The 9,823-nt window shown below is 52.2% G+C and overlaps 1 protein-coding gene across 1 annotated transcript in view; it reads right to left on the bottom strand.

Moving 5' to 3' along the window:
- Nucleotides 1–512: 512 nt before the first annotated feature.
- CHMP6 (charged multivesicular body protein 6) overlaps nt 513–9,823 on the bottom strand; it is a 16,433-nt gene continuing 7,122 nt past the window's right edge. Inside the window, exons 2-8 of the mRNA XM_019514976.1 lie at nt 9,578–9,818; nt 6,995–7,082; nt 6,296–6,382; nt 6,112–6,177; nt 5,727–5,807; nt 4,971–5,028; nt 513–3,505 (exon numbers count right to left, since the gene is read on the bottom strand). Coding sequence (XP_019370521.1) covers nt 3,453–3,505; nt 4,971–5,028; nt 5,727–5,807; nt 6,112–6,177; nt 6,296–6,382; nt 6,995–7,082; nt 9,578–9,818 — 674 coding nt within the window. The 3' untranslated portion in view covers nt 513–3,452. The remainder of the gene's footprint in view (nt 3,506–4,970; nt 5,029–5,726; nt 5,808–6,111; nt 6,178–6,295; nt 6,383–6,994; nt 7,083–9,577; nt 9,819–9,823) is intronic.

Raw genomic sequence — 9,823 nt, 5'->3', positions numbered from 1 at the left:
TAAAGATTGCAGGCAGCTCTGGCAGACTTGGCTGCACAGCCCGGAAGCACCGTGGAATGGGCAACTTCACATCCAGCCCCGAGTAACTGCGCTCTGCCCAGAGGGCCGAGCAGATCCGCATGACGCGCCTGCCTGCTGGGCAGGCCTGGCTCTCCTCCGAGCTGGGAGCCCAGCAGCTCTCAGGCCGGCTCGTCTCAGACTGCATCAGACACACGACGGATCAGAGCAGGGGAGAGCGACCAGACCAGAGCAAAGCGAGGGAGTTCACACAGCATCTGCCCTTCTCCACCCTCAACTCCACCCTCCACCTCAGCACTAAGCCTGCCCAGACACAGAAGTCACATTGATGTCACTCATTTACTGACAGGCCTGAGCTCCAAACAGGGCTGGCTTTGGGCTATGGCAGGCAAGCAGTGACCCTGTCTCTACCCAGCTCTCACCCCGCTCAGCAGAGGGAGGCTGTCTCTTGATCGTTCAAAGCACTGATCACAACAGCCATTGCAGGAGATGAGTTGGTGAAACCATTAGAAACACTTTATTGTTACAGCACATTGTAGAGGTCACACGCCGCTCCTGGCTTTTCCTTTCAAGGACACACAGTACAATCTGTTTGGTACAGGGACTAGAACAGGAAGTTGATGGCAATCTGCTTTCAAACCTTCCCATTAGTGTTCAGCAGACGACACAACACTGCCTTCATCAAGCAGAGGGCTGCGCTAACCTCTCCGGTGCTAGCCCAACTGCCTGCCTGGGCTATGAGTCTTCAGCCAAGCTGGAGACTTAGACAGAGCTTTGGGCAGGAGGTCATGGAGGGTAAGCAGAACAGTTAGCTCCCTGACTGGCAGCTAAGGGCACTTGACACATCAGCTGTGCTACCCCTCTCGGGCTGCCTCGCTTGCATCTCTCTTGTTACTGCGACGTTCGCTAAAGACAGGAACTGGAGCATAAAAAGTGTTTCCCTTTCCTCGAGCACAGTGATACGCGACAGCCCGGCCTAATGGAGCGTGTTCACAATACTAAAGGGGGGGAAAAAACTGCACCAGTGCAAAACACCCCTCCTTTGAGTTCGCTGTAATCACCCAGCATGCGCTCCCATTAGCCAGAAGGGGTTAGCTGGGGCGAAATCAAAGGAGCCAGCAGAAAGGCAGCTAGCAAGAGGTTAAAATGACTGGGAGAACCTTGTGTTCAGCAGTGAAAAGGAGCCACAGTGATGTTCGGATGAGGTCAGGCCTCCCTCTAGTGGTCCATTACAGGATATTCAAAGGCTGCTACAACCAGGAACAAAGCAAAACCTTTTACAAAAAATGGGGAGGTGCATGAGGGACAGGAATGGAGAATCTCTTGCCTTCATCTCGGGGTCAGCTCGGCTGCTGTTCCAAAGAGGACTGGTGGGGCAATGCCTGGGCATTTACTCCAGATGAGTGCATGGAAAGGGCCTTGCTTTTGTCATGGCTTGTCAGCTGCAGGAAGAGGTGGCATTTCTTTCTTCCAGACACCAACTGGTAAGGTCGCATCTACTCAGAAAAGGGATCCATCAGCCATGAGGCCAAGGGTGCCCAGGGTACCTGCTGGTACCTTGACTCTGTGGGAAATGCTACTTGGGGATCTAATGCAGATGGCCTGGAGAGCCTGACACTCCAGCCACCCTGCACCCCTGGCAGGAAAGAGCTCAAAAAGTTCAGCCCTTGGAAACCAACAATGAAGGGAAAGCTTCCTTCTGAAGGAACACTTCTGTTGCTGGCCCATCACTGTCCTCTGGGAACCTGCAGAGTCTCTGGGAACATTTATTATCTAGCACCAGGTCATGTGTTCCCCTGTCATCAAGCAGCACCCAAGGAGCCCTCCAGAGACCGTGCGTCTCAATGCCTCAGTGTGGAAACGAAGGGTCCGCCTTCACGGAAGGGAGAGCAGGCCACAGGCTGCATTAGCCCGAGCCACATCTGTAAGCTGACAAGCCTCTGTTGGAGATGCCTGGGACTGCGCTAGCTCCAACGGATGGATACACCCAGCTGCACCCTCGCTAGCTGGCCTGAGGCTTTTGAGAACAGAAGGTTGGTTCAAGACAGATGGTAAATCCCTTCCGACAGCCACACCAGGCTGTGCCCTCCCATACCACAGGAAGGGCAAAGGGTCCTCAGCAGGTTTATCAAGTCCTGGAACTAACTGGCCCTTACTCTTTGCCATCTTCAGAGGAGGAAGTCAACCTTCAGCGTGATAATTTGTGAAGCTACATGCTTCGCTCCTGTGTAGAACCCGTCCCCCATTCACACCGCCCAAGCAAGAAGCAACAGATGCAGGGAGGACAGCTGACAGCAGAACGTCTCATCCGTCCACCTGCATGTGGCACAGACAACACGTGGGCCAGCCACAGAATAGGCATAGGGCAGCTTTGGGGCAGCACTGCAGGCAGGAAAATCCTGGCTCTGCTCTCAGGAAGCTCATCGAGTTCCTACACCTTCCGTTCTGTTCAGCCATGTGCAGCTCTGGAGACGTCTGCAGGCCAGTGGGCAGAGCACAGTCGGCACGGGAATCCTTCCCTGCTGCATCTGACTCATGTCCTGGCAGGAGACGGGGTCTTTTCCATCTCGTGTTGGAACAGTCTCTCTCTCATTACTGCTGCTGCAGCCAACTGCCCTGTCGGCAGTGTGGAGATCCTGGCCCAGAAGAGCAGGCTGGTCTCACATGTAAACGAGCTTTGAATGAGATTCAGTGAGAGGCAGACAGTCTCATGGGGGCTTGAGCTACAGAAGTTGCAGAAGTATTACGACTCCTTTCTTCGCTCTGTTGAGCGAGTTTCCTCTTTGGCACGAGACCCTGTCACTGCCCACAGGAGCTCAGAAGCGGTGGCCCCTTCCAGTCTGGCTGCAAACTGCCCATGACCTTGTGATCTCTCCTCAGACCCCAGTAACCTGCCTGCTAGAGTGACTGAGATGGGGACAGGAGTCAGTGGAGCCCCTTCCACAAGCAGAACCAGGCAAGAGCAGCTGAGAGAAGAACAAGAGAACAAGAAGGCCCTGAGGAGAACACCAGCCCCTTCCCGATGCAGGACATTGCCTGTGCAAACCACGTAATGCACGCACACGGCTCCAAGAGGAGGCCCTCATAGGTACAGGAACAGTGAGGGCAGCGCTGGCTGCAAAGACAGGTCTGCACTTGAAACCAGGCCGGCGGGAAGCATTTGGCTTTGGAAGTGTTACAGTCATTGTCTAATCCAGAGACAGCGCAGCTGAGTGAGTTCAGAATTTAAATTACAAAAAAAGAAAGCACTAGAAAATAATCTTGAGCAAGAGCGAGAACTGGCCAGGCTCCCCATGCTGTGCAGGGAACCCTGCTCCAGTACACCCACCCAGCGCAGCTGGGGCGCTGGCAAGGCGCTCCTTGCTGCCAGTGCATGTTGGGATTCTGAACCGTCCTGGGTGACAGCTACTCGGGGAAATCCCTGGGGGTGGGAATTATGATGCTGCCACCAGTTCTGGCTTTGGCCTGACCTTGACTGGCGATGCTTCTGTGGAGGAAAGAGAAACTTGTTACTGAACAGGAAAATAAGGGCCAAGTCTGAGCAGAGAGAGGGGACCATTTCCCTTTCCTCTGCTGAGTGATAAGCACTTAGGCAGCACCTGGGAAATGTACTAAATGCTGCAATAAGAATAATGCTGTTTATCCAGCATCCTCCTGTCTGCCTTAGGCTGCTCAAAGCAGCTCCAACAAGGTTTCAACAACTACCTGCTGCAAAGAGTCTCTGAAAGCAAAGAGCCACAGTCAGCCTGTGCCTTGAGCCACACACCCTGCCAGAGCAGACGGTTTCCTGGAAGCGCTGGTTGAACAAGCTGTCCCATAACCAGTTACAAGACCCTTCCGGGGGACTCAGTTGATCCTAACTCAACAAGCAGGGCTTGTGGTTAGCTGCAGTGTCTGACTACAATGCAGTACAGGCTATGGTCAGGGTACAGCGCAGTTCTGCTGACCCACATTTGCTGTCCAGCTGCCGCAGCCATAACAAGGCTTCCTATGGCCAGACTCCAACACAAAGAAGATGGCTCCTTTCTCCTGGACCTAACAGCCTCCCGCAGTCGGTCTCTTCCTGTTCTGCAGCCTGCAGGAGGTTCCGATCCTTCACCAGAGTCACTTCACCAACCCCTGACTGGTTCCAGCCTCATTTCACAGCCATCTCCAAGGGCAGACTCTGCAGCCCTTCAGCAAGGACACATGCATAGGATTCCAATTCCTTCCTCCCCAAAACCAGGCTACAGACTGGCCACATCTGGGCTGTTTCTCCCTTTTCACCTACTTAGTGAGTTAGCTGCACAGCTGCATCCCCTGCGCTGGGTGGCTCAGGAGCGAGCCAGCACGCAGCCCCTTTCTGGAGGCCGGAGGCACCATCTCTACAGAACCCATGCTCCATGGGCCTTACGTTCCAAGACTTCAGGGTGCTCACAGACCCTGTGGATGGGCCTGGTTTAAGAATATACAAAGAACCAGACAGATTAGATTTGAACCAGAGTCTCGTATTGTTAAAGTAGCTGGCCTGGCAGCATTGGCCTCTGCTTTTATAGATTCCTGAGCTGAACCCACATTCGAGGAAGGATGGGGACCAAGAACTCCAGTGATCTTTCCAACAGGACAGGTATTAAGGGTCTCCACTGCCCAACAGATTCACTGCAGTAGAGGATTGTCATTCAAGACGAGCAGATCCAAGCAGAGGGTAACGGAGCCTAGCAGTACACTCAGCAGGTGCATCAGGTGAACAGCAGCGGGGGCTGGGACACCAAGAGGACTGCAAGTCAGAATTAGGCTGAATTGAACAGAACTACGTGCACAAGGGGGACTTCCACAGTCTGTGCCAAAACTACCCTAGTCACTCAAAAGCCTGTGAATGAGGCGGAGGAGGATAATGGCCCACACACTGCCTTTATGTTAGTGAGAAGGCACACGAGAAGCAGAAGATATAGAAGCAAAGAGACAAGATCTACCTGGGATCTTTTCTTCCGGGAGTGGCTGTGTAGGAACCTCAGGGAGCTCGATCTGTTCCTGTAAGGATACAGCACACATCACACAACACTCAGCCATGTGCCGGTTTCCGATCAAAGACCCTGCTACCACACTTCTGCACTGAGCTTGTTTGGAAACAGAACATCATAACATGTGCCCCCAGAGCTCCAGAAGGCTGGGCTGCTTGGGGCAATGGGGTTTAGTTCTGTCCAGGGAAGACCTGGCTTTCAAAAACACTGCTTGCTGCGGGCATAGATTAGCCATGAATCTCCTTCTGGCAGAGTTGGCTGAGGATCCCCACTGTCCTAGTCTCAACAGACTGCAGGTTTCCTGCAACCTCCACCCTAGAACCTGGACGAGCCACAGCTCCACAGGGCGGACAGAAGGAGAACACGACCAAATAAATACAAAGCCACAAGCGTGGGCTGGAACAACTCAGGTCCTAGTCTGGAAAGCTGGGACTATTACCCAGAAAGGTCAGGGGCCCTGATACAGCAGACTGCTCTCCACAGCAGAGAGGAAATAAAACATCACCCTTGAAAATATTCAGCATGGTTCCAAAATCTCCTGAGTACCGATTTGCTGATGAACATGTGCAGCTACAATTAAGCTCTCCTTGGCAAAATCAAGTCAAATGCCATCTCCACAGGCAAAACAACCCCTCTCCCCTGATAAAAAACTGCCACTTGAAAATTGTGGATTAAAAGTAATTTCTGGAGCATGAAATTAAGGCTCACCTGAGTAATGGCATTTAGTTCTTCTAAGATGGCATCTTCATCTTCCTCAGTGAAGCTGCCTGCCAGCATCTCGTCTATTTGCTGTGAGGAAGACAGATAAGCCAATGAGCAGGATAAAACAGAAGTAGCTCTGCAGGTTACAGCAAGAAACACACATGCACAAGGCAGTGCAACGGATGTGTGGTGATCGGGGGCTTGTGACACGCAGGGAATCAATGCTCTGGCCTTTTGCTGTATGAGGCCTGGAGTCAAACCCTAATTTGGTCACTTCTGGAATGAGTTTTGGCAGGTCTCAGCCTAGTTGGTAGCAAGAGCGGGTCCCCATTACAAATGCTGCATGACTGGGTGTCTGCTCAGAACCACCACAGGCAGGCACAATACAAACCCTCTGGTATTCCACGGCATCTTGGGTTTCATCTATTATCCTTTCCACTTCTTCTATCGACATGACCTAGGAGGAGACGTTCAAAATTTACACGTGAGAACGGTATACAGGACGCATGGACAAACATCTAGAACTGTGCCTCATTTATTCTGAGGGCATTGTGAGCTCTCTAAGCCATACGTACCTGGTGCATTTTGTTCAGACATTCATTGCCAATTTTTAGGCCTTCAATCACTTTCATTTCAATCTGGGTGAATTCAATATCTTGGACCTGCCATAGGAACAAAAATACAAATGGGTCAGGAGCGGTCATGCTACTATCAACACCCACTCCCCAAATACACAGGCCTCAAACAGACAGCAGGGCTCACGCAGGTGGGATGTGCAGCCTTTCATTCAGAGATCACAAGTTTAAATCCATGCCTCATCCCTAGGAGCTGCCATGAAAAGTAAGTACGTAAAAATGTCCCTCAGTTTGGTGTGCAGCATCCAGGACAGCACTGCAGTCAGGGCTCACTGGCTTCCGTATAGTCAGTCCTAGCATGGACCAAAGTCTGAATGCCCTTCTCAAGACGGTACTCTATCCGCATTATAAATGGCCTCCCTAAAACTGAGGCAAAGCCTGGGCATGGGAAAAGGTTGTACTACTGCTCCGTTGCTGTACCTAGTTAGGAGAGATGGTTAAAGACCAGTTTACACTAGGACCTAGAACTGTGTTAAGAACCATCACAGTGCAACCATGACCCCTGAGGGACTGGGCCCCTGTAGCGTTAGGGGAGCGCCACGTAATCACACCTGGTCAGAAGTGAGCATGTCCCAAAGAGGCTAGTTAACCAGCTGCATGCAGGCTGTTCGCTGCTAGCAGCCACCGACTCTCACATACCATACGTTCCAGGTTGCTGATTTGGTTCTCTGTTTTATCGAGGAGCTGCTCTTGGTAGCGCTTCTTCTTTAGCAAAAACAGGGCTTTTCTGAGGGAACAAAAGAGTAGAAAGAAGTCTCAGAACAAAGACAAGATCACACCACAGCTGTGCTACAAGCAGGGGGGATATTCGTGTCCCTGTAAAGCCACAGCTTAAATGCAAGGACAGAACTCCTCCCATGAGGACAGTGGTTATAAGGATGGGTAAATTAGGCAGATGTACACTATTTGTACCATCGCAGTGTTGCAGTCACCAAAGGGTGCTGAACAGGACAGATGGTTCTAGCTCCACAGAACTTAAAAACTAAGCAGGAGACAAGAGACACACACAGATGGACTGGTAAGTACAAGGAAACTCTGAGCACACTGGCCAACATGATAGCAACAGCCCTGACCCTGGCCAAGTTTCTTACAAGGCTCCCAGTGAAGAGGAATATTAAGAAGGAAGGATCTCAAGAAGAGCAATGAACATGAAAAAGTCTGTCTCACACCCCAGGAAAAAAGCGGTAGAGACACTTTTAGCACAGTGGAACTCTCCACGACACCAGTAAAGCTTGCCTTTGTGAGGGAATTTCCTTGGGCCCGGGCCTGAAAACGTGGAAAAATTCACCCAGAAACAAAGGGCCACCAGAAACCTCACAACCTCCAGCTCCATTAGTCAGGATACATAGAACTACAAATACTAGGATGGCAACCGTTCATAAATAATATACATATTTTTCAATGACGAGCTCCAAGTGCAAGGGGTAGTTATTTGATCTTCACCTCTCCAACATGGATTTAAAACCACCCATGCAGTCGCATCAAAAATAAAAACCTGCTGCAAGAAATACACGACTGCACTTTCCTCTTACTGTGGAGAAAACGCAAGCTCAAACAACAGGTGACCAATGTTGGCTAAGCTGCTTAACAGCCTTGGGGAAGGTGGTCCAATACCATCGTGACAAGCCTGCCCTGAGAACCTGCAGAGGAGAGAAGTTGAGGCCTGCTTTGAAAACGGCACGTCACGAACAAGAGAGAGCGTGCTGCTGCTCCAGAGGATTAGCATGGATCACATCAAATCCTTATCTAGCGTACAAAAGACGAGAACGCTCTTCATGTAGGCTGCTCAGCTGCACCTATCTGCCCCTGCCTGTCACTTGTGGGCTGCAAAACGCTTCCAGGAGGCACAAGGGAAACTAACCAAGCTCTCTTGGGTGATGGGGGTGGGGCTAATGGTCAAGCCCATGCAAAGGCAATGTTTTTGGTGCTGATAGTAGGCAAGGAAAAGCCCCAAAAGGATTACCAGGTGCTTACCCAAGCCTACAAGGTCGAGGAAGGATGGGAAATGTCAGATATTAACAAGGACCAAATGTGATGAGCAGGCTTGGCAGGCAGACCCATCCGCACGGAAATGTTAACCGAGCACCTTCTCTGCAAGGCTGCCCCTGGGCCAGGGTGCTCTGCACCTCTATTTTAATTACAAAATGGAGGAGAGAAAGTCCAGGATGCAAAGCCAGCCTGAGGAGTAGGGAGCGCACAGCTGACAGCCCAGCTAAATGAAAAAAGGGAAAGGAGCCTCACAAAAGAACGAAGGGCTGATGCCACGCAGCAATTTCGGTTGAGGGAAGCCAGGGCATGCTTTTTTAAAAGTGTTTTGCCTTGAAGATTGTCCCCTCTGCCTTTGATCCACCCAGTGATACAAGACCAACAAATCCCGGTCATAATGTTGCACCACGACGGCACAGGGCACAGGCAACAAGCACGGTGGCTCGGTCATACGTATCCCAGCTACAGATCCAGTTAAACCTGGGCCTTGCTGACGTCGCTCTCGGTGTCAAGCCTAAAGATGTGGTGAGGGTGGCTGGGGGATTCCTAAATGCGTCCTGTCTGGGTGGAGGCGTCTGGTGGGATGAGCCTAATTATCAAGAGACTAATCAGAGAAGAACAACGAAAGGAGGAGCAGACACGGCTGCAAAACAAAGATACCGCCAGGTAAACAACCTGGAGAACCAGACTGCATTCGCCAGGGGACTGCAAGAAATGTACAACTCTGCTCAGAGACAATGCCACTCATCACACCAGCTAAGAAATCAGAAAAAAGTGTATCGTTTATTCTATAGCTGCTTGATTGGTCTAATAAAAGGCATCGTCTCTGAGCCAAGAGTTTGAGAGTTTTGCATTTCTGTCTCGGACCAACATGGCTAAGAGAGCACGAGCACGGAGGGTCCCAACACTGACTGATGTCTTTGGACGCCAGACAACGCACCAGCGGCTCCCCGCCTTTCCCTGCCGCGACCCTAAACACCACGTGGGCCCGCGGCCGGAAGAAACGGAAAGAAACCTTTGCCCCACAGGGCAGGAGCAGCCAAACCACAGTCGCCCCAAGCAAGAGGCTGCGGCTGCGCGGGGCCAACGGGACCCTAATGTCAGTTAAGTCACGAGGAGCCAAGCGAGCTCTCGCAGCCAGCTGGGGCTGGCCTCTATGGAAACCCGGGCCCCCCGCCGTCATGGCTCCCGGCGTGGGGGCTGCTGGGAAACGGCGCGATGCAGGGCCCCACTTACTCCTTCTTGCCATCGCGCAGCAGCTGCCGGGCCACGGCGCGCTCCCGCTCCAGCTGCAGGTGCAGGCGGCGCTGGTACTGCTTCAGCTTGTCCCGCTGCTGCTTCAGTTGCTGGAAGAGGTAGAGAGCCGCACTCAGGACGACGAGCAACCAATGGGCTCGGGCTGCAGCCGCGGTAAACTGAGGCTGGGCGGACGATGACACCGCCTCTCCCCCACGGCCCCCCCCCACGTCCCCTCCAACTCCC

The sequence above is a fragment of the Gavialis gangeticus genome, unplaced genomic scaffold (genome assembly GCF_001723915.1).
Source record: "Gavialis gangeticus isolate Ggan-Ray unplaced genomic scaffold, GavGan_comp1, whole genome shotgun sequence".
NCBI classification, from domain to species: domain Eukaryota; kingdom Metazoa; phylum Chordata; order Crocodylia; family Gavialidae; genus Gavialis; species Gavialis gangeticus.
This window is presented reverse-complemented; position numbering and strand designations above follow the sequence as displayed.